At 49.4% G+C, this 27,081-nt stretch overlaps 2 protein-coding genes across 6 annotated transcripts in view; one reads left to right on the plus strand and one right to left on the minus strand.

Annotated features, from left to right (window-relative positions):
* SYN2 (synapsin II) overlaps positions 1-27,081 on the minus strand; it is a 150,375-nt gene that overhangs the window by 26,738 nt on the left and 96,556 nt on the right. For both annotated transcript variants that reach the window (XR_009690403.1, XM_061128915.1), the window contains exons 2-7: positions 22,659-22,716; positions 21,282-21,373; positions 18,766-18,922; positions 13,724-13,813; positions 3,044-3,106; positions 2,485-2,627 (exon numbers count right to left, since the gene is read on the minus strand). Coding sequence is in view for 1 of the 2 variants with exons in the window: in XM_061128915.1 (XP_060984898.1) it covers positions 2,485-2,627; positions 3,044-3,106; positions 13,724-13,813; positions 18,766-18,922; positions 21,282-21,373; positions 22,659-22,716 (603 nt within the window). In the remaining variant the exon portion in view is untranslated. The remainder of the gene's footprint in view (positions 1-2,484; positions 2,628-3,043; positions 3,107-13,723; positions 13,814-18,765; positions 18,923-21,281; positions 21,374-22,658; positions 22,717-27,081) is intronic.
* Positions 5,196-16,261, plus strand: TIMP4 (TIMP metallopeptidase inhibitor 4). Of its 4 annotated transcripts, none has more exons than XM_061128917.1 (5): positions 5,196-5,474; positions 6,876-6,973; positions 7,388-7,502; positions 10,770-10,894; positions 15,634-16,261. In XM_061128917.1, the coding sequence occupies exons 1-5, from the start codon at positions 5,315-5,317 to the stop codon at positions 15,655-15,657; spliced, it is 522 nt and encodes a 173-aa protein (XP_060984900.1). In that variant the 5' UTR covers positions 5,196-5,314; the 3' UTR covers positions 15,658-16,261. The 4 variants fall into 4 exon arrangements, with proteins under 4 accessions (XP_060984900.1, XP_060984899.1, XP_060984902.1 ...); XM_061128916.1 differs by lacking the exon at positions 15,634-16,261 and adding an exon at positions 11,510-13,625; XM_061128919.1 differs by lacking the exon at positions 10,770-10,894.

Below are 27,081 nucleotides of genomic sequence, written 5' to 3' on the forward strand. Positions count from 1 at the left end.
CGTCCCCTGGTCTCCAGGTGAGGGCTTGGGGAGACGGGAAGAATCTCAAACCTTACCTTGGCTACTGTCGCGTCAATCCCTTCTTCTGAGAGCAAGGAGATGGCCAAAATTTTGGGGAAGAGGAGCTGAGAGAACCTAAACATTCACCCAAACAACCAACAGTCCCTCACAAGTAAAAAAGTTAAGCGAATATTTTCTAAAGCTGCTCTGGTCGCTTACCCCTCATCAATCGTTGGGGATTCTCTTTCCCTATGCTCCATTTAAGTTGTTTTCAGAAACCCCAATCTTTAAAAATGGGGTGCCTCCTTTTAAGGATCAAGACACTCTTGCTCCAGTATCATCGATGCTTTTTTATTTATGGGATTTTAAAATTAAAGGATAGAAAATCTGCTTTCATCAGTGCCAAAATCATGGATTTTCCTACTACTTTTAGCTAGTTTTTATAATGGTCTTTTAAATTGTGCTAAGCCGTGTCCGACTCTTTGTGACCCCATGGACTGCACCCCATCAGGCTCCTCTGTCCATGGGATTTCCCAGGCAAGAATACTGGAGTGGGTTGCCATTTCTTCCTCCAGGGGATCTTCCTGATCCAGGGATTGAACCTGCATCTTCCTGTCTTATATTGTGCATACTCCTTGATTTTATTTATTTATTTGCTTGACTGTGCACAGCACTTGGGATCTTAGTTCTCCGACCAGGGACGGAACCTGGGCCCTCAGCAGTGAGAGTGCAGAGTCCTAACCACTAGACCATCAGGGAAATCCTACATTGTGTGTAATTTTAAAGCAACCCTAAATTCCTTCCTGAAGCAGGATAGCTTTAAATAAAAAATGATAAACTTAGAAAGTAGGAATCTGGTCAATAAAGGTAAAAAGGATTCTGTGCCTCAGTTCCCCACAGGGCTCCTCTCTGCACACTTATTGGGCGCCTCCTACAAGTCTGCTGCTGCACAAGGAAGCAGGGTTGCAGCAATTACTCTGTCATTACCACCCAGAGAGCTCAGAGGAGCGCAGTACAAACGCCCATGTGTGAAGAGTGCTCAGCTAGAGGTGTGCGAGGTGTTACAGAAGGCGCACAGGGACGGGGCTCCTAACTCACTCGAGGGACAGGGAGTATAAACCCTAAAAAGAAAGAAAAGGGGAAAAAAATGAAAACAGGTGGGTGAGGGGGAGGGAAGCTGCTCTACCCTGATGTGAGCTCAAGTCCAGAGTGGCAAAGGTCACATTCATAGATTGTGATGTTCTTTCTTTGTGAAGAAAAATACTACCTTAAAATTTTTTTAAAGTGTGAAGTTGAAGTGAAAGTGAAAGTCGCTCAGTTGTGTCCGGCTCTTTGTGACCCCCATGGTCTATACAGTCCAAGGAATTCTCCAGGCCAGAATATTGCAGTGGGTAGCCTTCCCTTCTCCAGGGGATGTTCCCAAACCAGGGATTGAACCCAGGTCTCCTGCATTGCAGGGCGGGTTCTTTACCAACTGAGCCACAGGGAAAGCCCAAGAATACTGGAGTGGGTAGCCTATCCCTTCTCCATGGGATCTTCCCAACCCAGGAATCGAACTGGGGTCTCCCGCATTGCAGGGTGGGTTCTTTACCAACTGAGCCATCAAGGAAAATGTGAAGTTACTATTTCTAAAATTGGACTTGTAAGCCATTTGTGTTTGGATGTATATTTCAGAGGATCAGGTAGTCTTGAAATCTTTTCTTTTTCTCAATTCTATTGCAGGAAGCCTTTCCCTTCTCATTTTGGCAAATGGACCCTGTTACATGGAACAGTCACCTATTCTCATAACCACTATGCTTTTCACGTTCTGTAGTGTCTACACGGCTACATATTTACAGTTTCTTAGCTTTTTCTGTGCTCTGGCAGCCTCGTGAAGCCTACAGATTCCTTTCGATGTATGAAATACTGAAGATGTATAGGTGTGAAATAAAATACACAGGACAACAAAAGAACTCAATTATTTAAAATAATTATCAAAAAAGTTATCAAAAACAATAAATCTCTGATTAGTGTAAAAATATGTCTTTTTTTGTAAATAACAAATGTATTTACAGATACGAATGTAGCAGCAAGTCTAACTATCATGAGTATAAGTAGTGATAAAATTAATTGGTATTTAGAGATATCTGTCACAAGCATATGTGATACAAAAACCTCTGTGGTCACCGCTGGTGACAAACCACACATCTGTCTACTACTGCGGCTACTCCAGTCTGCTCACAACTGAGGAGAGCGTCGGGTTTCACTTAGAGGCTAATGAAAGTAAATATTCTGTTTCTGTCTCATCTTAGTTCGGGAACCCCTCCTCTGCCTTGAAAGCAAGCCAGGCCCAGACTCCCTTATGTGAATGGTGCCCTCCCTGTGTTCTCTGCCTCGTGGGGCCAGGGGAGGCGAAACTGAGAGCTGGCTGCTGCCTGGAGGCTGAGCATTGTCCCTGAGCTGAGGAGACAGGGACGGGCATCTGGGGGGCCCCACCCCACTCACATGTAAGCCTTGTAGTTGGTGCCTATCTTCTGGACCCGGATATCATACTTGGCATCAATGAAAGGCTCTGCGGTGGCGTAGGTCTGGGTGAGGGCCACCACGCTGGCAATGTCCTGGAAGTCGTAGTGGTTTTCCACTTTGACCTAATGGTGGAGAAAGGCAGAGAGGGAGAAAGAGAGATGCACGCGGCCCATGCACATGCACACACACACACACACACTGAGAGTCACAAGAGCCCTGGGCCCCCAGGCTCATCACGATGCTCACACCCAGAGGCAAACCTGGGTGCCACATCTCCCTAGGAGGTCCCCACTCTTGAGCTTCCCTTCCCAGGGCTCGGGAGCCACATCTGCTGCAAAGAGCACAGGGACAGTCTGGTGGCCTGCACTCTGCTTGCTGCAAGAGGCCTGGGTAACACTCAAGGTTTCAGAGGGGCCATATCATCTTTGCCCCAGAGAGAATACATCAGCAACTGAGGCAGAAGAACAGTCCACAACCGGGCTTCTGGAAAAGCTCCTGTTGTGGCCTCACCCCCAGAGCACAGCGGCCCTGGCCTTACCTTGCCCATGCCCGAGTGAGCGTGGCCGATCTTCACCACCACAGGGAATGTGGGCAGAGTCAGCTGAAAGCAGAGGAGATCGGAATGAATTGGTCAGAGTGTATCTGTCTCTCTGGGGAATCCTACAAATATTTTTCTTGGAAACACCCTTGGAAGCGCTCTTTAAAGAACCAGTGCAACCTATTTGCATCAGAAATTAAAAAATTTAAAAACAGAGTGACAGTGATTGGCCTAAGGTCACAGCATATTAGTGGCAGAACTACAAGGAGCCTGTTCTCCTGTTTGGTACTCTCTGCATCTTTAAGACTCATTGCTTCAACCTTCATGGGTCCAGCTTTCCTGCACTGAACCTGGCTTTTCTCCCCTCTCACACTCTCTTCCTTGCTCACCAACACCTCCCCTCTCACACTCTCTTCCTTGCTCACCAACACCTCAAACTCACCACCGAACACAGCTCAGAATGCAAAGGCAGATTTCTGCCTAGTTTGGGTTGGAAGATAGCTAACATAATAATTCAGCATGTTTACCATTCAAGAGAGATGCTTAAGAGGGTAAATGCGACCTTGTTGTTCAGTCACTCAGTCGTGTCTGACTCTGCGACCCCATGGTGGTGGCACGCCAGACTTCTCTGTCCTTCACCACTACCTTGAGATAGTCATATTTTAACTAGAGGAACCACAAAGACTTAAAAGAAGAAAAGCCACCCCCTAAAGGCAGGATTTCAAGCTGTTACAAAGTGGCCATGGGAGAAGTAACATGGTAGAGGGGACCAGATGTCAGGAGACCCGCATCCCAGTCTCTCCGCAAGTCCGTTTGCCTCCTTGGGCCTCAGCCTTCACATCTGCCAAGCGAAGAGGCCGAACGGGACGCTTTCAAGATCCTGTCCAATCACACATCAGACTTTATCCTGGCTGGGTCTGCATGAAGAACCAACTTGGATGCCAAACCTCATCCTTTCTTAGTCAGGCTCAGTTCTCTCTCAGCTGCGTTCTTTTCAAACATCATGACCACATGCCACATCAAGACGAAAAGTTGTCTTTCAGAGGATATACTATTGACTCTGATGAAAAGTCAGATTCCCGTGGCAATCCTGAGTGTGACCAGATACTGGGAGTGCCTGACCTGAGGATTTCAGCACTCCTGGCTGAGGCCAGCTGAGGCTGGGGCAAGGAGCTTCAAGTTCAGTTCACCGTACTTTATGGAGAAGTAAGTGAGGCCCAGAGAGGCAAGGCTGTGAAGCTCCTGAGGGACAGAATCTGCACCCAGCCTCCTACTGTCTGATGGAAGACTGTGTGGAAACATCCTACAACCACCCTGCAGGTCTCTCTCTACTCACTATGCTGTCTGTCAAACAGAACACAGGGCTCCCCACGCCCCAAGTGCCTCACTTGTTTTCAAAGCTGCACCACCCTCTATAACAAGACACTCTCTCAAGGCCCTGAGACAGGAAATAAGGGTGGCCAATAGCAGAGAAAGGGCTTTGAGGGCCCAGGTTTGCCCCGAGTGATGGGCTTACCCCACCATCTGAGCCCCTCAAAGAGCACTGCATGAGCTAGGGGAACGGGAAAGGGTTTCTAAGGCAGCGGCTCCTTTCTCCGCTGTCTCTCCCCACCCCCCAGCCGACAGAGCCAAGACACACACACACACACACCCCCAACTTTCCCTGTCCTGTTCCATTACTGTTTGCTGTTGCTTTGGAGCCTCATAAATAGAGCATTGAAAACACTTCCTGCAGCTGAAAGAAGCCCTGAGGAGCTTGTCTCATTCCCAGTGTGCCTCTCAGCAAGAGGTCCGGCCTTCTCTGCCGCCGTCTCTCTTGCCTGTTGTAATTCTGTCTGCCTCTCCCTGACTCTGCTGTGCCTCTCTTTCTGTTTGAGCCTCTCCGCACGCTCGTCCCTTCTGCCTGAGTCACAGCCCCTTGGGCTCTGCACCCCCATGCATCTGTCTACGCTGCCCTGTCCTTCTGTCCTGACGCCATCCCCTTTCCCGGTGCCTTCCCTCTACTTCGAGAGGGCTCAGGCCCGGAAACAGCACCGGGGACTCTCGCCGGCTTTCCTCTGCGTCTTACCAAGCCTGCTGGCCAGGAGGGCCGCGGGTCGGCAGCCCCAGGGTGGCCTGCGGCCAAGGGAGGGCGGAGCCCATCGGGGCGGGATTGGCTCTGGGTCCACCTCATAAAGCCGGGGGCGAGGGGCGCGCCGCGCTCTGGAGAAGCCGTGGAGGGGCACTGTGGTCTGACAGTCCCCGCAGGCTCAGTCGCAGCCCTGCGGAGACATGCCCCGGAGCCCCCGGCCCGCGCCCCGGAGCCCCCGGCCCGCGCCGAGCTGGGCGCTGCTGCTGCGGTTGCTGGCGCTGCTGCGGCCGCCGGGGCTGGGCGAGGCGTGCAGCTGCGCCCCCGCGCACCCCCAGCAGCACGTCTGCCACTCGGCGCTCGGTGAGTCCGGGGGAGCTCTCGAGGGCCCCAGCTGTGGGTGGGGGTGTGTGGGGTCGAGGTGGGGCCGCGCAGCAGACCTGGAGTCTCGGGGGGAAGGGGTGGAGCTCAAATCCCGCCCCAGTTGCCTCCTGGGGCGGCCGGTGGGTTGGGCCGGGCCGGTGCCATAGCAACCCTGCAAGCGCAGAGACCCGCTGACTAGCCAGAGAATAAAAGACAGTGTAGGACTTCCCAGGAGGCGGAGTAGTAAAGACCCCGCCTGCCAATGCAGGAGAATCAACAGACAAGGGTTCGATCCCTGGGTCGGGAAGATCTGCTGGAGAAGGGCATGGCAACCCAGTCTGATACTCTCGCCTAGGAAATCCCATGGAGGAGCCTGGCGGGCTACATTACAGTCTACGGGGTTGCAAAGAGTCAGCTACAACTGAGAGAATGAGCACAAAGACAGTGTAAAGGGCTCCACAGTGATCCCCTCTCCCCTATCTACTGCAGTTATGGGATGTCACTGAATCAAGTCTCTGGAACTACCCAGTGATTATTCTGATCCACTGGTTAGGGGGGTTGGGGGGGAGGGGGTTCAGGGGGTTGGGCTTTCATGACAAACATCCCTCTGTATCCAAGCCTATAACTGAGGTTGTCACCACCACCCCACTCCAACACTCACCCTTTACCCTTTCTCTCTGCCTGGAATGCCCTTCCTCAAAAACCCTTAACTTCCTGGCAAACTCCTATTCATCCTTCAAAACTAGGGGGTCTCCTCTTCTCTGAAGGCTTCCTGACCCCTGGTGCTACCACAGCATCTCCAGTATCTCTGTGCTCCTACTGTGCTGTGCTGTTGGTCTTTGTAAGAGTGTTCTCCACTAGACCAAGAGTTCTGCAGGGTGGGGGCCCTGTCCTTAATCGTGCCTGTGGGCCTAGGACCCAGTGTTAGACCAGGCATGGAGGAAACAGGTTTTGATTAATACCCGAACGACAAAGAGATGAACTACCTCTGTGCACGGTGAGGATATTTATTAATTCAATAAACATTTGCCAATGTCAGCTTGGTTGGGCTCTCTCTGAGGTCCTGGGCTACAGCAGTGGATGACTACACACTGACTGCCCTCAAGTGGCTCCTCCACCCTGCCCGTCTCCACCCCACTGTACTCTGGGCTGCGGAGAACTCGACTCCCCAGACCGGCAGGCAGAGTGGAAAGACTCAAGGACCTGGTAGGCCCGAGGAGTTTGGAACTTCCAGAAATTAGAGAGGAGTATCCCTCACATGCAGCATCTTCCTTGAAACCCACTGATACCTAAACCCAGAACCCCTCTGCAGAATTCTCCAGGGGGCCACAGGTCACCCAGATCCCAGGAGGATCGCTCCCACAGGCTGCTGAAGGTCCCCTCTTTTCTCTTCCTGTGCAGCTATCCGGGCCAAGATCTCCAGTGAGAAGGTAGTTCCTGCCAGCGCAGACCCTGCTGACCCTCAAAAAATGATCCGGTATGAAATCAAACAGATAAAGGTACATGGGGGCAGGACAGGGCGTCACACCCTTGGGCTGTTACAAGGAGTTGGGGGCTGTGATCTGGGGGGTGGGGCTGGGGGGCTGGTGGTTCGGGCGACCTGGCTCAGTGATGCTAGGGGTACAGATACTGGAGTGGATGACGTGTAGGGGACAGGCCATCAGAGACAGAGGACAGTGCAGGAGAGGCCCTCAGTGTTTGTGCATGGGGCTGCTAGAGGCGCCTCCCTTCTCACTGGAAGAAACCAAGGTTTAATTATTTCTAGGGAGGTGAGACCCAGTTGTGTCATCTGTGTGCAACGAGTCCTGAACTAGACTTTCACTTAACTTTTTTAGATTAAGAAAAAGTTTTTCCTGTTAAGATATAAAGTACACTCACTGACTCAATACTGCTCTTTCGTAATTGCCTTTCAGATGTTCAAAGGGTTTGAGAAAGTCAACGATATTCAATATATTTATACGCCTTTTGATTCCTCCCTCTGTGGGGTGAAACTGGAAGCTAACAGCCAGAAGCAGTATCTCCTGACTGGTAAGCTAAAGACCAGCAGTGGCCCTATGAGTCTCTGCCCTAGGAACGCAGGCAAGGAGGAGCCCAGCTGAGCTGACCTTGGGCAGCAAGCTGAGCCAGGTGGCATTTTCTTGGGCACAAAACAGCTGCGTTACTAAGAGGTAGCCTGAGTTGGGAGAAGCCTTGGTAACCTCCCTGTGAGTGCCACTGCCTTCCTAGTTCACAGGCTGCTGTTCCAGCCTAGGGCAGCTGGTTCTGTTTCCAAACGGCTTTAAGTGATGTAAGATTTTTGGTGCATGCATGCTCAGTCGTGTCTGACTCTTTTGCGACTCCATGGATGGTAACCTGCCAGGCTCCCCTGTCCATGGGATTTCCCAGGCAAGGATACTGCAGCGGGTTGCCATTTCCTCCTCCAGGGGATCTTCCTGATCCAGGGATCGAACCCGCGTCTCTTGCACCTTCTGCATTAGCAGGCGGATTCTTTACCACTGAGCCATCTGAGAAGCCTAAGGTTTTTGGTATCTTGAGCCAAATTCTGCTGCTCTGAAACTGCCCCTCGTGGGTTCAGCTCTGCCCTCTGTTCCAGGATGACCCTTCAGAGGCCTGAGGACAGTAGATATATGTACTCTAGCTCCAGGTTCTGCTGGCCGCGGTCCCCAGACCCCTTCCTGTCCTGGCCACTTTCAGCAGGATAGAGCCTGTCCCCGTCCCTCCCCAGCACTGGACCCTGAACCAGGGACCACACTGCAGGGGAGGTCTTAGTCACACAGAATAAAGGAGGACTGTGCATTCGCAACCTCACCCCCACATATACACAACATACACATAATAGTCGCTGTAGCCTACGACAGCATCAGCTTTAGGCGGCCACGGCGGCTCGCACTCTTGGTTGTGACTGACTCACACCCAAAGCCTTATTCTGAGAGTGCAGTAAAGCACAGGCCCTAACAGCAGACTTGATTCTAACACGATTCTGTCTCCCAGACCTTGGGCCCAGGCAGATCTCCTCATGCTGCACCGACTGGGATAGAAGAGTTAAAGTGCCTCACAAGAATCTAATCCATAACTGAATGAACGCAATACTGAATTGTTTTGTTGTTCAGGGAAGGTGTCTGTGTGGCTATAGACAGGGAAGCCTCACTGTGTAAAGTGAAAGTAAAAGTGTAGTCGCTCAGTCGTGTCTGACTCTTTGGAACCCCACAGACTGTAGCCCGCCAGGCTCCTCTGTCCACGGGATTTTCCAAGGCAAGAATACTGGAGTGGGTTGCCATTTCCTTCACCAGGGGATCTTCCCAACCCAGGGACTAAACCCAGGTCTCCCACATTACAGGCAGATTCTTTACCATCTGAGCCACTAGGGAAGCCTTCATTGTGTAAGTGGGATCTAAGTTTTCCCTAAAGGATAAAACATATTTAGAAAGAAGGCCTGGAAAAGAAAAACACAGCAGGTGGGGAGAACGGAAGGAGGAATTCCATTCTCTGTCCATCCGTTCAGCAATGAGTGACCACCTCCTCACTGCCTGGCCTGGGGCAGGCAAGCGGAGATGCACTAACATGCCACAGTCCTCAAAGAGCTCCCTCACAGTTCAAATCTAAGAAGTCACAGGTGCTGGAGGCCACGCAGGTTGGGGCCCCCCAAGTCTGAGGATGTGGAACTGTGCTGATCCGGGCACCTCTGGATGGGAGAGCAGGGGAAGGGTAGGCCCCTGAGCTCTCCAGGTCCCAGGACCAGCTGACGGGGCCACCTCCTTCCTGAGCACCTGCCCCCTGCTAGGGGCTGTAGTGCACCAGGGATGCAGACATGTGCTGGCTGCCTCACGGAGGTCAAGTCCACCCGAAGGTGGGGTTAAATGACAAAGCGTAGGCTTACTGAAAACTCATCCGTGGTGCCCATGGTCTGCAGGAGAAGATGCAGCCCTTCTGCCTAATACCCTCTGTGACCAGACCCAGCTGACCTCTCCAGCCTTGCCTCCTGTCACTACTCAGTGACCGTTCCCAGCCCCTCATTTCCCCTGGAGCTTAAACTACTTGCAGGTGCAAAAGGTATTCTGCAGGGCTGTGCCTTTCTGCCCCAGTGTCCAGAAGTCCCTCCCCAACTCGTCTGGCAGCTGAACTCCTACCCATCCTTTCAACGCCAACACAAGCATCATCTTAGACACCCTTCTTGCCCCCACCCCTTCCACAGACAGAGATAACTGTGTTTCCTTTGTTCTTATACCACATCCTGTATAGAATCATACAACAGTATCATTTTCTACTTGGTTGTCGACCCTGCATATTCACGGGAAGGACTGATGCTGAAGTTGATGCTTCACTGCTTTGGCCACCTGACCCGAAGAGCTGACTCACTGGGAAAGACCCTGATGCTGGGAAAGATTGAGGGCAGGAGGAGAAGGGGACGACAGAGGATGAGATGTTGGATGGCATTACCGACTCAATGGACTTGAGTTTGAGCAGACTCTGGGAGATAGTGAAGGACAGGGAAGCCTGGCGTGCTGCAGTCCATGGGGCCGCAAAGAATTGGACACGACTGAGCACCTGAACAAAAACAACAATTTGTCTTCCCTACTAGTTTTTAGCTCCTTAGGGGTAGAAATCCTGTCATGTTTATTTCCTGTATTCCTGGTACCAGGCCATAGTAGTTGCTCAGCCAGTAAATGACTGAATGACTGAAGTTTTAAGAGAGGTGAGGGCTAGTATGGCCAGGGATGGCTTTGCGGACAAGGTGGTACTAAAAAGGGTCTTTGGAAAATAGGAAAGAGTGTGATATGTAAAGGAGAAGGGGAGAGACTCACCAAGATATCACTAGAGCGGGACAAAGGCTGGACAAGGTTGAAAAGGAAGAGAGACCTACTATGTATCAAACATCTTCTGTGGGTCCACAACTGTGCTGGGAACTTCACAGACATTCTCTCATTTAATCTTGACAATAACCTTATTATTCTTATCTTTCAGCTGAGAAGTTACATGACTTTCTTATGGTCACACACTAGTAAATGATAGAAAAGAAGGGATTTCTGCCAAGATTTTGACTTAAAGCCCACATCCCTCTGTCCGCACCACACTAATGGAAAGGCCTTTGCCCTACAACTCTCACTCATACAAACATCATCTGGTAATGGCTTTGATATAAAGACAGTAGAGGTTTTTCTGGCTCCTTCACTGAGCCCCATGTCACCACTTCCACCACAAGATACCGAGGAGGCTGTGATTCTGCGCCTCTTCAAGAACTCCTGGAGCTCCACAAGCAGACTGCTCATGTGGGCTCTCCTCTATCTCCCCTTTAAGGTCAGATCCTCAGTGATGGGAAAGTCTTTGTCCATCTGTGCAACTACATAGAGCCCTGGGAGAACCTATCCTTTCTGCAGAGAGAAAGTCTAAATCACCACTACCATCTGAACTGTGGCTGCCAAGTAAGGACTGTTCGTTTCCAAGGTCTTCGGGGGTGGGTGAAGGGCCATGCAGCCTCATCCTTCGTGTATTCCCTCCTTCCCATGCACGTGACCTATTCACTTGCTGTCCTAGAGGTTTGTGATGGATCAGGCATCGTTCAAAGTTGGGGGTGGGAAAGCAACAAGGCCCGTAGTCCCTGATCTCAAGGTACTTGCATTCTGACTGAGAAGGCAGCCATCATATGAGACAGGCTGGGATAATACACTACCACTTAAAGAGAGTCTACTCTTTTTGCCAGGACCTGTAATGGTTAATTTATTGAAGATATTTAGTCTTTAAAACAAATTTGTGAAGAGTTAAGATTTCCATTTTATGGTGAAGAAATTCATGCTGTAGGAAGTGAAGTGACTTGCTTAGGTCAGTGGTAGAGTAAGGGCCTTGGGGCTTTTTGGGAGGCAATACTGTATGTGGAGAGTACAGGGGAAAGATAACTAAGGGAGCAATTTGGAGACTTGGAAGGACCTTATAAGCCAGGGGGCATTTGAGCTACGCTGTAAGAACATGTAGGAGTCTGAAAGGCAAGAATAGAAAAAGGACACCCTACTCACTTGGATGTTGTGTGGCTATGGCTCTAGATCACCACCTGCTATATAGTGCCCTGCACCATCTCGGCTCCCAACGAGTGCCTCTGGACAGACTGGCTATTGGAACGGAAGCTCTACGGGTACCAGGCCCAGCATTATGTCTGCATGAAGCATGTTGATGGCACCTGTAGCTGGTACCAGGGACGCTTGCCCCTCAGGAAGGAGTTTGTTGACATCATCCAGCCCTAAGAGGGATTGCCACAACCCTTTGAGAGTCCCGAAGACCAAGCCCTTTTCCTTCCTGGCAGGGCGCTGGCTGTCCCCACCTGCTTCATGGATGCCAGACAAGGGGAAGTATCAGGTGGATGGTATGGCCAGCATGGGGGCAGGGATGGGGCGTGTGGCAGCTTGTGTCCGGGACCCCAGTCCAGAACACGTCAGGCCAAGGGCTAGGGAAAGTAGCAGGACTTTTCTCTCCCACCCTCAGCTCTTCATCCTTGCCTCCAAACCTTCTAGTTGAGCTGGTATTTGTTACTGATTCTGGCTTAGTTTCTGTTTTCAAAGCTAGGACTATTCCTTTTTCTCCCCAGATAAGTGTGTTTTCTTTTTATCTTAACTGATCTGACACGGGAGAAATGATGACTGTTATACATATGAGATGGGGTGGCCTTGTGCGATATAAGACCAGAAGGTGGGTGACAGTATCATAAACAGGCTGACTTGGAGAAATGAAAAGAACAACATCCTCTGGCTGTGTTTCATCTACTCCTCCAGTCTCAACTCATTCTGATCCTCTGATACGCTTTCACCTGTTTAGGGGAGTGACAAAGGGGGACAAGGAGTCATTCAGTGTGAAGCCTACAATGTAATCCCCTCTATACCATTCTTGGCACAGGGCCTGGTCCAGTTAGCAAGACAAGAATAGACTTGGGTATTGTCTCTCCAGGTTGACTATACTTAATGTCTTCAACTGCTGTCCAAAAGGCTTCTCCTCTGTCTCCTTTAGAAAGTCCTTCTCTACTAGATTACTAATATTTTCATTACTACTTCAAAACCTTTTTTAAGCGTAAAAAAAAAAAAAAAAAGCCTTTCTGTTATAGAGTTGAAATTCCCCCTTAGCTTTTGAAACCTCACAGAGATCCTGGCGGTGGGGGGTGGGTGTCCTCTCTTGAGGGCACGTTTTAGGCTAGAGGACAGGAGAAAAAGAACACAAGGGCCCTTGGGGGAAAGGATGGTAGGTGAGGAATATACTTTGCAAGTGTTACAGTTCTTCAAGTGGTCAGCCTGCTTTGAGAACCGCTCCCCCCAGCCTTCTGCTCAGTCCTCTTGGACACCCTGAAATCTACAAGCACAGCCCCTGAGGGTTCCTCTGCCTCTACAAGCCTTCCTGACTTGTCCTGATGCGGGTCTTAAGGATTTATCAGGGACAAGTGCTTAAAGTTCCAGGGCCTCTCCCGGGGAAGCTCTGGCAAAGATGGAGAAGGTAGTTCTTCCCAAGGCCCCAAGGTTCTATACAGCTTGCTGATAAGCTGAGGCATGCAGAAAACACCGGAAGAAGGTTCCACAGAAATGGTGCAAATGGAGATTCCTTCTGGAGATCTCTGTCCTGGAGCAAAAGACTTGGAAAGCTAACGCAGAGAGTCTCCACTGGTGGGTTAAGTAGGCTTACCCACTGACCATGCAGGCCTGGGGCAGAGAACGTGGGGCCAGAGAAGAAGAATGGGGGAAAACATTAGAGGCAGCCTCTGTACCAACCGTCTATCCCATCGTTCTGCTCCTTCTGCCATCCTGGGATGGCCTCAGAGAAGGCAAAGTGAAACCCTTGTCTTATCTGAATTTTGAGGAAGTGTCTGGTGAATAATATCAGGAACAATAGCTTACATCTGAGGAGCACACCACACTCCTCACAGACTATTTGCTTAAAGAATCTCACTGAAATCATGCAAGTGCCAAGTTAGCTATCCTGGCCAGGAATCGTTAAGCCCACTCTCCTTTCGGATTGGGATGCTGACACGTGGTGAGGGAACATAACCGTCTGTGACTTGTGGCTAGAACCGCAAGCAGCAGGATCTTCTGACTACTGATCCATCCAGGTTGTTACTCTCAGCTTTTGATAAAACGCCCCTGTTTCTGCTCTCTCCTCTTCTGTCTCCAGAGGGCTGTCTGTGGCCTCAGTGGCGTCTCGGGCTGAGAGGCCGAGGCCCCCCTCGGAGGCCCGCACGGCGGCTCGGCGCAGACAGCGGAGGCCGGTGCCCCGCCACCTACCATCTCTCTGTGGTTGGGGTAGTAAGTCTGCCCGATGAGCGGGAACGCCTCTCCTCCCAGAGTCTTGTGGACGGCCACCAGCTGGGCAAACTGCAAAAGAGGAGCAAAGGTTTCCGCTTACCCAGACAGCTTCTGGGGCAGACGGGACGGCGACCCACCGAGCGGGTGTTTATTGAGCATCTGCTCCACTGAGGGCTTTGTACAAAGTGCTCTGAGGATACAAAAGAGGGGTCCCACCCTCTATTCTCCAGGAACATATGCTTCTGTTGAGGAAGGGAGACAGTGAGCTAGTATTCTTTCAGTGCCTACCCAGTGTTAATGATATTTCATTTAATCCTCATATCAAACTGATGAGCTAGGGTTCTTTATCATCCTCATTTTACACATGAGGCTCAGAAAGGGTAGGTGACTGCCTAAAGCCGCAGTGCTGCGAAAAAAGGGACAGCTGGCGTTGAAATTTTGGTCTCTATAACTCTAAACACCATCATCCCTAGAGATGGAAAGTGATGAAGCTGGATGGGGGAACAAGGGGCCCAGTCTTGGAAATTCAAATGCCAAGGAAAAGAAAGGGAGGATGGAATCATGGAATGCAGCAAAGACAGACCCCGTCTTCTGGACTTACTGCTCATCTAAGAACTGAACTCACCGGACCCTTCACCTGTGAAAAGCCAGAACAGCTCCAGGGAGAAGGGGTGAAGAGCACATACTTAAATGTCAGGGTCTGCCTTTAGCAAACATGTAGCGTCTCTGGTGTCCCCTGCCCACTCCCCTACTTTATAAGTGGAGAAACTGAGGCCCAGAGAGGTTGCTCAGTCAAGGTCACACAGCAGTTGAGCCAGATTCATAGCCAGACCCCTTTAGTCCTAACCCGTAACTCTTCCTTCTCCTTCATGTAGCTGCCTTTCAGGCTCTAAAGAGACCATGCTCTTCCCACAGGAAACTTTCCAGTTCCATCCGTTCACACTCATTCCCCACCTCCACACACACCCACCCCAAAGCACCAGCAGCGGCAGTGATCCAGGTCTTCTCTCTCGTGCTACTGGGTTCACGCTCCAAGCCACTGACACCTGGAACTGCTGGAAGGAAGAGTTGCCAGATCAAACCGACCTTCTGTTTACTAAAGAAGGGAAAGATAGAACATTTTTCAAAAGCCCAGTTCCTGTTTTCAATCAGTGATGTTAGCACGTGTGTTGGTACGGGGAGACAATAAAAGCCAGAGCTGGGTTGTTAGAAAACCAGAGTCTTCTGATTCTTCTTGTTCTGCCTTGAACTTGCTAGGTGTCCTTGGGCAAATGATGTCTCCTCTCCAGGCCTCATTTTCTTCATGTATAAAATAGACAACTGAATTTGATCAGTTCTTCAAACTTTTTAACCACACCAAAAAAAAAAAAAAAAATCTTTTCATTATATTTCCTCCTAAACTCCATGATGAGACTGCTGTTTAGTGATCATTGGCTGTGGTCCTTTTGTGAGTAGAGATAGAATCTGTTATTTTTGAAATGCTGAGAAACACTGGAGTTTCTGGGTCACTTTCCTCAGTGACACGCAGTTGGTGGCTCTAGATCTCGAGGCCTCCTCCGGGGCTGCAAGTATGATTGATGGACCCCCAAGGCCCTAAGATTTTATTATTGGAAGAGACTTCAGAGAGTCTCTAGACCAGACATCTCATCTCACGGATAAGGAGACCGAGGCCGGAGCAGCAAAGGGGAGCACAGGCCCCCACACCGTGCCTGGAGTCGGGGCTGTGCGGGGACAGGGCCCAGGCCTCTCCCCACCCAGTGCACTCGTCACTGTACCCGGCCATCCTTGCTGGTGTTCTCTGGTTCTTCCACGTTCTCTGACTGCCAAGACCACCCCTCAGACCTTTCCTGCATTCTCTAACTCCCTCCGCTACCTCATCTGACCTTTAGGTCCTGGCTGGCCGCTTGGAATGACTGGACTCCTTCTCGGCGTCTGGATACCTGCCTGAGCTCCCGAGGCCCTCCAGCCTCCCCAGCCAGCTGATGCCAGCTCTGCCTCACAACCTCTGTCCTGCTGCAGCCCACGCCCTGGCACAGCACCAAGGCATGTGGGGCCCTATCTTCCCAGCATGTGGGAGAGTTACACAGACACCACGCTGATGCCAAGAAGGCCCCCAGCAGGCTCCCAGAGTCCTGGCACAGTCAAGACTAAGATGGCAGCCAGTTCCCATGCACTAGCTGGGTGCCTGGGGGCTCACGCTACCCTCCTCCACCTTCTGTAGTCCCTTCTGCTCAGAGCACTAGGCTTGGCATCTAACTCCTGCCTGCCTCCTTGGAAACTCGGCCTCAGTCACAACCATACAGTCACCAGTTAAACAAAAGTAATATCTGATAAGGGTTATTTCCTCTCCACATAGACAAAAGAATGCACTTGGAGCTGGGGGTGGTATTGGCAATGAATAGGAAGATAATGCTCAGCATAACCATTTATCCAATGTATCAGGAAAGATTTCTCAGATGAAATGGGATTTCAAGATCAGTCTGAATTTAATATGTTACCCTGATCCCTCCTGGAAATAAAGTGCTTCAATTACACTCTTGTGCATTTGCCTCTTAAAAAACCCCACAGAGTGACAGGATTTTCAGATAAATCTGCAGCAATATGGCAGGCGGCACTCTTGCTCTCCCTGGCACTCTTGCTACTTTCACTGATAGGTCTTACTTCTGCTTCCAAACTCCCCATGTGCCTGCCGTGGGCAATCTATGAAATAGCGGATGTGCTCAGAGACAAGGTGGAACCTTCCCAACATGGCTGAGGCCTCTCCTCACGCCAGGAGCAGCCACAGTAGAGACATTTAGAAAACACACACCAAAGTCATCATCTCAGAGGGAAGTCCCCTTCACAGTCACCAGATTTGTTCATCCCCATGAACAGGCAAAGAACAATATATAAAATGCCATTAGTGTGGCAGCTGCTTAGTGAAAATGAAGGGAGAACTTGATGTGTGGCCAGGGAGCCCTGCTGTTCCCCTGCGATGCCAACGGCAATGTGCTGGGACTGTGAACGGGTGAGAATGTGAACCCTCACCAGATCCCAGATCCCAGGAGGGGCAAAGCCCCAGCCCAGGCTTTCTGACCTGCCCCTCCCTGGCCGCTGGCACAGTTCTGGAACATGCAGCATGGAATAAGTTTCTTTCAGATCCCCAACACTGGGGGCTGTGACACCAGGCTGGCGGACTGGGGGCAGGTACTGCGATTACTCCTCGTTTCATCCTCATGCTCAGTTGCTCAGTCGTGTCTGACTCTTTGTGACCCCGTGGACTGTAACCCACCAGGCGCCTCTGTCCATGGGATTTTCCAGGCAAGAATACTGGAGTGGGTTGCCATTTCCTTCTCGAGGGGATCTTCCCAACCCAGGGATCAAACCTGCATCTCCTGCATTGGCAGGCAGATTCTTTTATCACGGAGCCACTGGGGAAGCCTCCACTCCTAGTTTACAGACAAAGAAACCAGGGCACAGACTGGTTTAGTCAGGAGGCTGATTAGTGAGATAGCCCAGAAAAAAAGCTGATGCTAGCAGAATCACCCTGTGTGGCTATGAGGGAGCCAAATTCTAGTAAGTATTGAAGGGGTGAGGGAGGAAAGGGCTAGGGCATGAGTGCAGCGCGGAAGGCCGTGTGACTAAGGGGAAGCTTGTTGAAGGCCTCATATGCGCTCTCCTGTGATCAGCAACCCATTCAAATCACGCAAGTCCTGCAGCTGGTTTCTGCAGAACTCTCGGACTCCAAGCCCTCAGGCCAGACAGAGAGAAAGGCTGAGCAAGGGGCTGCTACAGCAGCTCTCAGATCTTTCGACTCCTTGCTCACTGGTCTTCCTCTCACACTGCCAGGTCTCCCTGGCTCCCAAGGAAATAGGAGGACTGAGTTCAGGTGAAAGAGTAGAGGTGACGGGTCCTTTTGGTTAAAAAAAGAAAACACCCCCGCTCCAACTCCCTGAGCGGGAGAAGCTTGGGGTCTGCGAACTCCACAATCAGCCACCAGTGCCATGACCCTTGGCAAGCCAGTGTGTGAGAGCTGAAATAACCCTTGAAAAACAAGAAGAGAAGGATGTGACTAGGGGCAGGTGTTTCCTTCTGAGAGGAGCAGCCTGGAGCGGCAGAGTTCTAGGAGCTGGATCTCCTCGGCGGTCAGAGGGGAAGCTGGAGCAGCCTAGAACCATCTCAGGCCGCTTCCTCTCCCAGCTGCACTCTTCTCTCTGCTCAGATGCTTCCACTGCCTCCAAGATTTCCAGACTAGCCCAGGAAGAGACCACCAAACCAGCTTCTTCCTCACATGGTAACCCCGCTTATGCGAGGGATGGTGTCAGAGAAATCCTGGCTCTGAAATTTTGGTGAGTTACTGAATCCTCTCTGGGTCTCATTTCTCTGTAAAAAGTGATAATAATAATAATAATAACACCTTCCTTGTAAAGCTATTATGAGGATTAAATGAAGTTCATGTAGGAAAATCTCCGAAGCTGACATCACATAGTAAGTGGTCTTATACTCCTTACCTTCTTTCAGAAAATGGTCACATCTCTGCCATGAAGGAGTGACAGCCAATTATCTCAGAGGGCATTTCCAGAGCATAAAAGTGTCTGATTTGGTACGTGTGTGGATGAATCTCATTTGAAGGTTGCTGAGACACTTGGTAGGACTCTGACACTAACATCCCTCTGAGGTGCACCATCCCCTTGGTTCCCAGTGGCCTCAGGCCTTTCCAATGGTTAGATCTTTCGGAGGCAAGAATTAGGTGTTTTTATTGCTATAGCTGATGGCTGCAGACCTGGAAGGGCTCCTTCACAGAATCTTTGTGTGACTCTGCTGTGAGGCCAAAGGTCCTTTCTGCAGCAGAGGCAGCCCAGCCAGTGACAACAAAGTCCTACTGTGAGAGCCGGCCCCACCCCGTGCCCCAGCTGAAGCTCCTCCCACACCCTCTCAGCTGGCCCCTCACCGTGTCTGGATCAACAGAGGTCCCTCTGGGGACCCGGAGACAGAGGATCAGGATGCTGCCCTTTTACCTGAGGGAAGGGGGACTCACTCACCACCCATGGCTTGTCACAGAAGTTGTAAATGGACTCCAAGGAGTTGATGCTGGGGAGGCCTGCGTACTGCATGCCAATGATCAGGTGGCGGAAGTCCTCATTCTCTGCCATGCCGAACGCATGCTGCCGGATGAGCACAAAGTCTGGCCGGAAGGACCTGGAAAGAATGTAGAAGCAACTCTGCCACCAACCAGAACCTCTGGACACATATCCTCTTGTCTCCCGTCTCCAAAGCCCAAGACAGGGAAGGGGTTACCTGAGCTAAGACCCTCATTTTGTTATGACTGTTCTCTTATGGACTAGGAAATGCGGCATTATGTAGGCACTTCTCAAAGGAGATTTGAACAGATTTCTGAAATTCTTTTCCTCTGGTAAAGACCCTGATGCTGTGAAAGATTGAGTGTGGGAGGAGGAGAGGGTGACAGAGGATGAAATGGTTGGATGCCATCACTGACTCAAAGGACATGAGTTTGAGCAAACTCCGGGAAATGGTGAAGGACAGGTGAGCCTGGCGTACTGCAGTCCATGGGGTCACAAAGAGTCGGACATGACTGAGCGACTGAACAATTCCGCTGGGTTAAGCACTGTCTTTTTCTAAGGTGCAGAAGCCGTCAGGGAGGAGGGAAGAAACACTTTTCGACTGCCACACCTTAAGTCAACAAGAATTTTCTGTGTCCCTGTGGATGAGAGTGGAAGCTCCTGTGGCTCTGGAGTTGGCACCCCGAGGGGGTTCCAGCAGACTCTGAAGACACCACACTTGGCTGACTTCACTGCCCTGCTCCAAAGATCCCTGACCTCAGCATCCTGCTGTGACTCCTCAAGCTGCTTCTTAAAGATGCTGGGCCCCTAGCAGCTCCCCAGGTGAACCAGGGTACAGGCTGGCTTAGAACAGATGCCAGACACCCCAGTGTTATTCCTCCAAAGCAGATTTAGGGAGGGGCACGAATGTTTCCACAGAGCTGAGGTTGAGCAACTGGCTACAGGAAGCTGAGAGTACAGTGTGTTCCCGGGCACGGGAAGGCTCCATGTGTTTCACCTCCAGACAGCAGAGCTCCATAGGATCAGGGCCCCGACTTCATGCCCTGATTCCTGAGGAACCTCACCTTCCCAGACAGCCAGTTCTGCGGCAGCATCTCCCCTCAAGGCTCGAGGCCTCGGCCATTTCACACGTGTACAGTGATGGACCTGGTTCTCTGCCCTGGGACCCAGCCAATTTCCGCCTACTGCTCCAGCCCCACCTGGGCTCAGAGATCAGTCTTCCAAAGTAAAGGTGGGAGGACCCCTCCTCAGTCACTCAGGAGAGTAAGCATCAAGTCAGCTGGTGTGTACTCCGACCTCCTTGTGCCCAAGTTCTGGGAAACTGGCTCCGTCTATACGCCTGAGACCAAGCCTTACATCCCGGTTACTGAAACTGAGCTCTAGGCTTGCGGTCAGCCCCGGGTCCCCACACTGCTGACGGGAGAGGCCCGCCTTGTTTTTGCCGCATCCCTCCCAGCACCCTGATGTGGGCCCTCTTGTTGCCACCCGTTTGTGTCATGGGTCCCCATGACCTACTCCATTTGCAGCTAGGGGAGCCCACCATTGTCTCTAGAAGGAGCTTCCTGAGTGCTCCCCAACCAAGGGTGGGCAGCTCTTTTCTGTCCTCCTCAGTCTCCAGGATGGATGAGCTCACACTCCCTGACATTCGGCTCCAGACACCTGATTCTGCCTTCCCTGTCATGGACCAGGTCCTGTTGGACGCTGGCGGTCTCGGGGTCAGGGCAGTGCAGGTTGAAAAAGGGAAAAGGGTGAAGTGAAGGCTCTTCCTGGAGCAAGACCCTGATGCCTGGAACCCTGAAGCCACGCTGAGTCCTGGGAAAGAATAACAATGTGGAAACCATGCTCCCTCATCTGGAATCTTCATCACCTCCCACAGAGAATTGTTTTATTACAATTGATGACATCTGCATGTCACCTAGCACCCCACCTGCAGTGTAAGTGCTTTGTAATTGCAAATTTTCTTCCACTCACAATGTCCCTTCTGACCCAGGCTATCCTATCAGACTTAGGAGTTCCCAGAAATTTGGAGGATAGAAGAACACTGGGAAGGGTGTTAAGAGAACTCACATAGTACACAGGACTCTGCTGCCAACTCACTGAGTGAATGGAAGCAAATCCATGTATAATGGGAGGCTGGACCACAGCAGAGGTTTTTAAACTCCCCCCGGCTCTTTTCTTTTAAGGCAATGGAATCGTGTTTTCCAGTTGAAATACACTGAGAGATAAAAGTCCAGAGCTGCACTGGCTGAGGTGGGGCCAGAGTCCTGCAACACCTCTGACAGGAATCATCCAGTGGCAGTGAGCTCTGAGTCCACAGAGCTTCCTTCACCAAGGAACTAAGACATCTCCAAGGGCCAGAGCCAGCTTCCTCTGCCTCCTTCCACCACCGCCATACAACACATGTCATCAAGGTCTGTACACTGCACATGGCACGCCAGAGACGGTGGCAGTGACCCCGAGGACAGAAAGGACCTTACCGGACCACCTTTGTGCCATTCCGGAGCACCTGCATATCCACGGCGTAGGTACCATCTGCATGGGCCACCAGGTTGAGCTCCGAAAATTCCGCCTGGGAAATAACAGGAGGGGATTAAGAGCGTGGATTTCACCTTATGTGTTTCTTACTATGATAGAACATAACTAAATAAAATCAGCAGTAGGGGAGTAAGCCCCACAGTCCTGACTCTGAGAGGCACCCCCATAAAGCAGCAGCAGCAGCAGCAGCATCTTTTCCACCAAACATGTATTTACAGTTTGCAAAGCATTTTCCCAAACTGATCCCATCTATTCTCATAGCCACTCTATAAGGCAGCAGGGGCAGAAATAATTATCCTTATTTACCAAAGGAGCAGTTAAGTGACTTTTCTGGACAAACAAAGCTTACTGTTGGCCGAGATGGGAGCAAAACTCAGGGCTTCCGACTCCCCACCCAGCATCTTTTCTGCTGCCTCTCTGCAAAGCAGGAATGCAAACTGAGGCAAACATGCCCTTTCTCAGTCTCAACATAAAAGCACTAAGTTTTCATTTAGGAAATCAGGTTTCGGTGCTGCTCTGGCCCAATGAGACGCATAAGATGTTCAGGCAAGTTACTTTTTCTCTCTGGGTGGACAGTTTCTCCCATCTATAAGATGGAAATAATTTTAATCAACCTTGCCTAACAAGTTATTCTAAGAACTGAATGCAGCAATGGAGAGAAACAGTAAATCAGTAAATCCCAGCACACTGTGTAAGGAATGATGAGTAGTTTCTATCGTTACATAGAAAATACATGCTCTGTGTAAAGTGGACATCCCTCCTCCCCCCGACTCAAATGGACCTAATCTCTATTTATCATGGAGCAAAAGGTACGTACGGGAAGAGAAAAACTGAGCCTTTCAGGACTTCACTGCGTTAAAACCAGGAGGTGTTCTTTGTTAAGCTCTCTCTGAAGTGCAGCCTTAGGCACAGAGGAGGCCTCACTGGAGGCTGCACACCCAAGTGGCAGACATGCATCTACCGAGCAAGACCTTGCGACCACAGTATGGAGGTGTGCCCGTGTCCTCGGAAGACATTCCTCTACAGTGTTCCTCAGCCCAAGGACCCTGCATCCCCAGGGGCCCTGAGAGCTACACTGCTTGCCTCCCTACAGACCCCAGAGCCACGAAGAGAACTCAGGGGAGTCAAAAGATGCAGCCTTCAAGACCAGGTCTCATAGAGAGAGACGTCCTGGAAAGGGTAGGGGGAGGAGGTAGAGAGCCTAGAAGCTAGTGATGGACCCTGATCTTTCCACTTGGCAGCACCAGATGGTTCACTCCAGAGTGTCAAGAGGGCCTCACAATGATGCAGGTGCAATCCTGGGCTCCCGGGTGGTTTACCTGTTCCACTTTGATATCATAATCTCCAAGGACTTTTTTGCCCCGAAAGCACTTGGTCCTGGAAAAAAAGAAAAAAAAAAAAAAAAAAAAACCCACACCTATTAGTTTTGTACAGGTGTTTGTCATCAGAAATTCACTCTCACAAAGATGAGGAGGACCACGGCACACAGAATCCCAGAATGAGAGTCAAGAGACCTGGGTCAGTGTTAGACCTTAGTCTGCTACCAGACCACCATGAGAGAGCCTCGGGTAAACCATGGCCTTTCTTCTATAAAACAAACCAAAAGGCCTTTCACTCCCAGGCTTTGTGCTTTTATGAAAACAGCTGCTGTCATGTTTTGGCTACAAAATAAGTCCAGAAGTAGGATTTCCCTGATGTGACTCCTGCTAAAAACTAGGTCAATTTATACCTCCCTGTAGTTCCCTATCTTTCCCCATCCTGCGTTTCACTCTGGTTTTCTAGCTGGTTTCCACCCTTGGAATTTTAGTTTCTGAAGAAACTAAAACTATTTTACCGCTTCATACCCATACTTCCAGAAAGGATTTGAGGCAATTGATAATTTAAAAAGCAAATATAATCAACAAAACAAGGATGAAAGGACAGTCAATGAATGAAGAGAGTTAATTATACCAGAAAAATAGTGGGGGGTGGTGAGTGGGGGGCGGCGGCGGCGGCAGGAGAGGCTTAGGAAAACTACTATAATTGAACACAAAACTTCTCCTGTGTTTCAGAGCAGTTAAGGGAATGAGTCAAGCCTAGATAGACCGTACTTATTATCTTCCCATTTTGTCGCAAGCCGGAGGAACCTCACAGTACAGCTGCTGGTAAGGGGACAGTGTTTGTGCTTGTATTTATAGCCAGTGTTACTTTGCCCTTCACCTACCCTTCCTCTCATGAGAGTTTCTTGTCTGACTTTTTAGGCTGCTTCTCCATCTGTCAAAAGGGCCTTTCCACACGGTACCTAGGTTGGCCTTGCTTTCCCAGTGCTTGAAATTTCAAATCAGCATGTCTCACTGGAGGTTTTCTAAAGTCCCTCTCCAAAACAAAGGTATAAACTAACATTTACTGGGAATCATATTCTAGGAATTATGTGTTAGTTGCTTTCAAGAACATCTCATTTAACTCTCACAACTACTTATAAGATGGGGAGAAGGGCAATCATTTTTGAGATAAGAAAACCGAGACTCAGAGGGAAAACTGGCATATTCAAGGTCACACAGCAAGTGAGTGACAGAAGCAGTAATCACGCCCTAGTCTGAGCCCAGAGCTGTCGGCTCTGCACAGCACCGTCTCCCCCATTCTTGCCATCTTCATTCCCACCGTGACGAAACTGACTTGATGTGTATGCTGTGTCACAGGTTTCTTGTCCCGTTTTCCTTCCTCCACTGAAAAGGCACTTGATGTTGTGAGCACTAGCTCCATTTCAAATACTTCCCACCCTAGCTCCTGTGAACTGCCCAGGATGGGGCCAGGCTATTTCCTTTCCTCTCTGATCCTGGAACAGTCTGTTCCAGGAAGTTGTCATTTGTCCTGTCCAAGTCCCGGGCTACCCTCAAATTGCTCCTTAGAGGCACTCAGCCATCCTAGAGCTGGATCACCGAAGTTCATCTCCCTACCTCTGTCCCAGTTCCTTACTGTGCTTCATCAGCTTGCTTCCAGAGTCCTGTTCAGCATTCATAACTCAGCAAGCCCCTCAGGCAAAGGGCATGTAGCACATCCAGTCCCTTTCATGGTTCCATCTTATTTGCGGCTTTAAGTAATAGTCTACGCACTGCACTATCACTGCTCTGGGGATCTTGTGGACTCCGTAGGTCTTTGTCCACGACTCTAAACAGAAGGAACTGGAATAAAATGATCCCATGAGGTTTCTCGCTTGTGTTGGTGAGGTGTGTCTACCTTGCTACCAGCAATGCTTCCTCCCAGCTTCCTGTCTCTAAATACCTGCCACCCCAGTCTTAACCAGTGGTGGGAGAACGGTCTCAGACCTGCTCGTCTCAGCTGGTCGTTTCAGTTTACTAGTAAAAGACGGGTTAATTATAACAATGCATTGTAAACCCTTCAGCAGGAAAGGAGAATAAATGTTTTGTGGACCATTTGTTTTATGTGTGGCAGTTTTAAGTTATTAGTTTTTAAAAATCAGTACTTTTTAATGGAAACAACTTGAAAAAAATCGGTCACAGAATTTGGGATCCATTAAAAAAAAAAAAGCTTAATGAGAAAGGAGGTCTCCTTCTGTGAGGTATGTCCAGAAGCATCGACAACAACCTTTCCTTTGGTATGATGTCTTGCATTTTCAAAGCACATCTCTTGCCTTATTTGTTCCTTACAACTCTGTGAAGTGGTCAGGATAGACTGTGCTGTCCATTTGACTAATGGGGAAAGAAAGCCAGAGCAGCTAAATAATATGCTCGAAATCAAAGAGAAGTTCATAGGAGTTAAGCCTAACACTAGGAATTTATATCTAGGCACTTAGACGCTGCCAAGTTTTTTAATTCACTCATTTATTTTGTGGGTTTTGAACACTGATACTGAAGAATAATTATAGATTCTGGCTGTGTTTATCTGCCACTTCCTGCACCTGCCCGTTGACCAAGTTGGCTAATGACCCTGTTTTCATGCCTTCTCCCCACCCCCACCTCTCCAATGATCTTAATGTCTTTTCCTGAAGGAAATTTGCCCTGTTGGAAATCTTGGTTTGTGTTTCCTGGCTCCAGGTCACTGACCTCTCCTGGCTGTGCCACGTCCCATAGAACAGGAGCCAAAGTGGCAGGCAACGGAGCGCAGAGCCTTCTTGAGAATGACCACATTCTCCCAGGTGTCTTCATGGAAAATTTTTTGTAATTTACAAACAAGAGACAGAATTACTTTCTGATCCTAAGAGAGCACTGTTAGGAAGCAGTGTGCTAGCTCGGGTGGGAATCTTAGCTGTACACTTTTTTGGTTCTGTGACTTCTGGCAAGTGGCTTAAATGAGGAAAAAAAAAATGTCAGATGGTTAAACCAAAAACTCTACCTATTTTCAAAAGAACTTAAAAGTATAAGATGAAAAATACATTTTTCCTCTCCTATTCCCCTTATCACACATACCCCTCATCACCCGTTACAAGTATATCCTTCCAGTGTGGGGAAAATGTGTGCATATATCTGCCTTCATATATGCTTCGAACATACACATGGCATCATGCTATATACATTCTTCTTTCTTGCCCCATAATTTTTTTATTGCACTTAATAATCTTAGGTTAGCATATATACTTTAAAACATTAATTTTTCCAATCTATGAATGTGGGATATCTTTCCATTTACTACCTTATAATAACTTTGTATAGAGTATAATCAAAAAATACTGAATTAATATGTTGTAAGCATGAAACTAATATTGTAAGTCAGTTCTACTTCAATTAAAAAAAATATTAGTGATATGCTTTCAGCACATATTGATAAGACTCTTTCTTGATAACAGTTGCATTAAATTCCATTTCCAGTGTTTGGACTGTTTTTGCTATTACAAACAGAGCTACAATGGCTTACAATTAAAAATATACTCATAAGATTATTTTTTCCAGCTTTACTAAGGAAAAATTGACAAATAAAATTGTAATATTTTCAGTGTCCACTGTGATGACTTGATATATGTCTACTTTGTGAAATGGGGTAACCACAATCAGGTTAACTACCACACCCATCACCTCACATTATTACCTTGTGTGTGTGCGTGTGTGTGCATCCATGCGTGTGCACTGAGAACACTTCAGATCCACTCTCTTAGCAAATTTCAAGTATATGATACAGTACTGTTAACTGCAGTCACCCCATTGTACATTAGAAGGATAATTATTTGCAGAAGTGCTGGTGCAAGGAATAGACGGAATTTTTACTGATGTCAGCACACTGCCTCCCACCCAAGAAAAAGATTATACTACTCTCCACAGTGTTTGAACATCTGGGAAATAACTTCACCTCCCTTAGTTACTCCCCTCAGTCACTTGCTTAGGTTGGGGCACAGAGAAGGGTCTCAGTAAGGACCTTCTGACTGCCAGTCTTGTCAAATCAATCCAAATTCACTCTCTTGTGCTCAATCTAAACAGAAACCAAGATGTACATCCTTGAAGCACAGACTAAAAATATCTATGGTGCCTGGGTTGTCAATTTCCCCCTATTGTCACATTTTCTTAACAAGCCTACCAGCTGAGGATCTACGTGAGTTTAATGGCCTGCAGCTTCCTTGAGCGACAAGGCAATGAACCATCTCCCCTCACTGCTAAAATGAGTAGAGGCTTCTAGATTTAACTCTTCTTACTCAAGGCACAGAACACTCTCAGGAATTCCCATTCACCAGCCAACTAGGGCTCATGAGGCTGAGGAGACCTCATCAGAGATGATTCCGCTAAGGCCACCTCAAAACTTGGCCCAACCTTGGCA

Source organism: Dama dama, chromosome 24, assembly GCF_033118175.1.
Source record: "Dama dama isolate Ldn47 chromosome 24, ASM3311817v1, whole genome shotgun sequence".
NCBI classification, from domain to species: domain Eukaryota; kingdom Metazoa; phylum Chordata; class Mammalia; order Artiodactyla; family Cervidae; genus Dama; species Dama dama.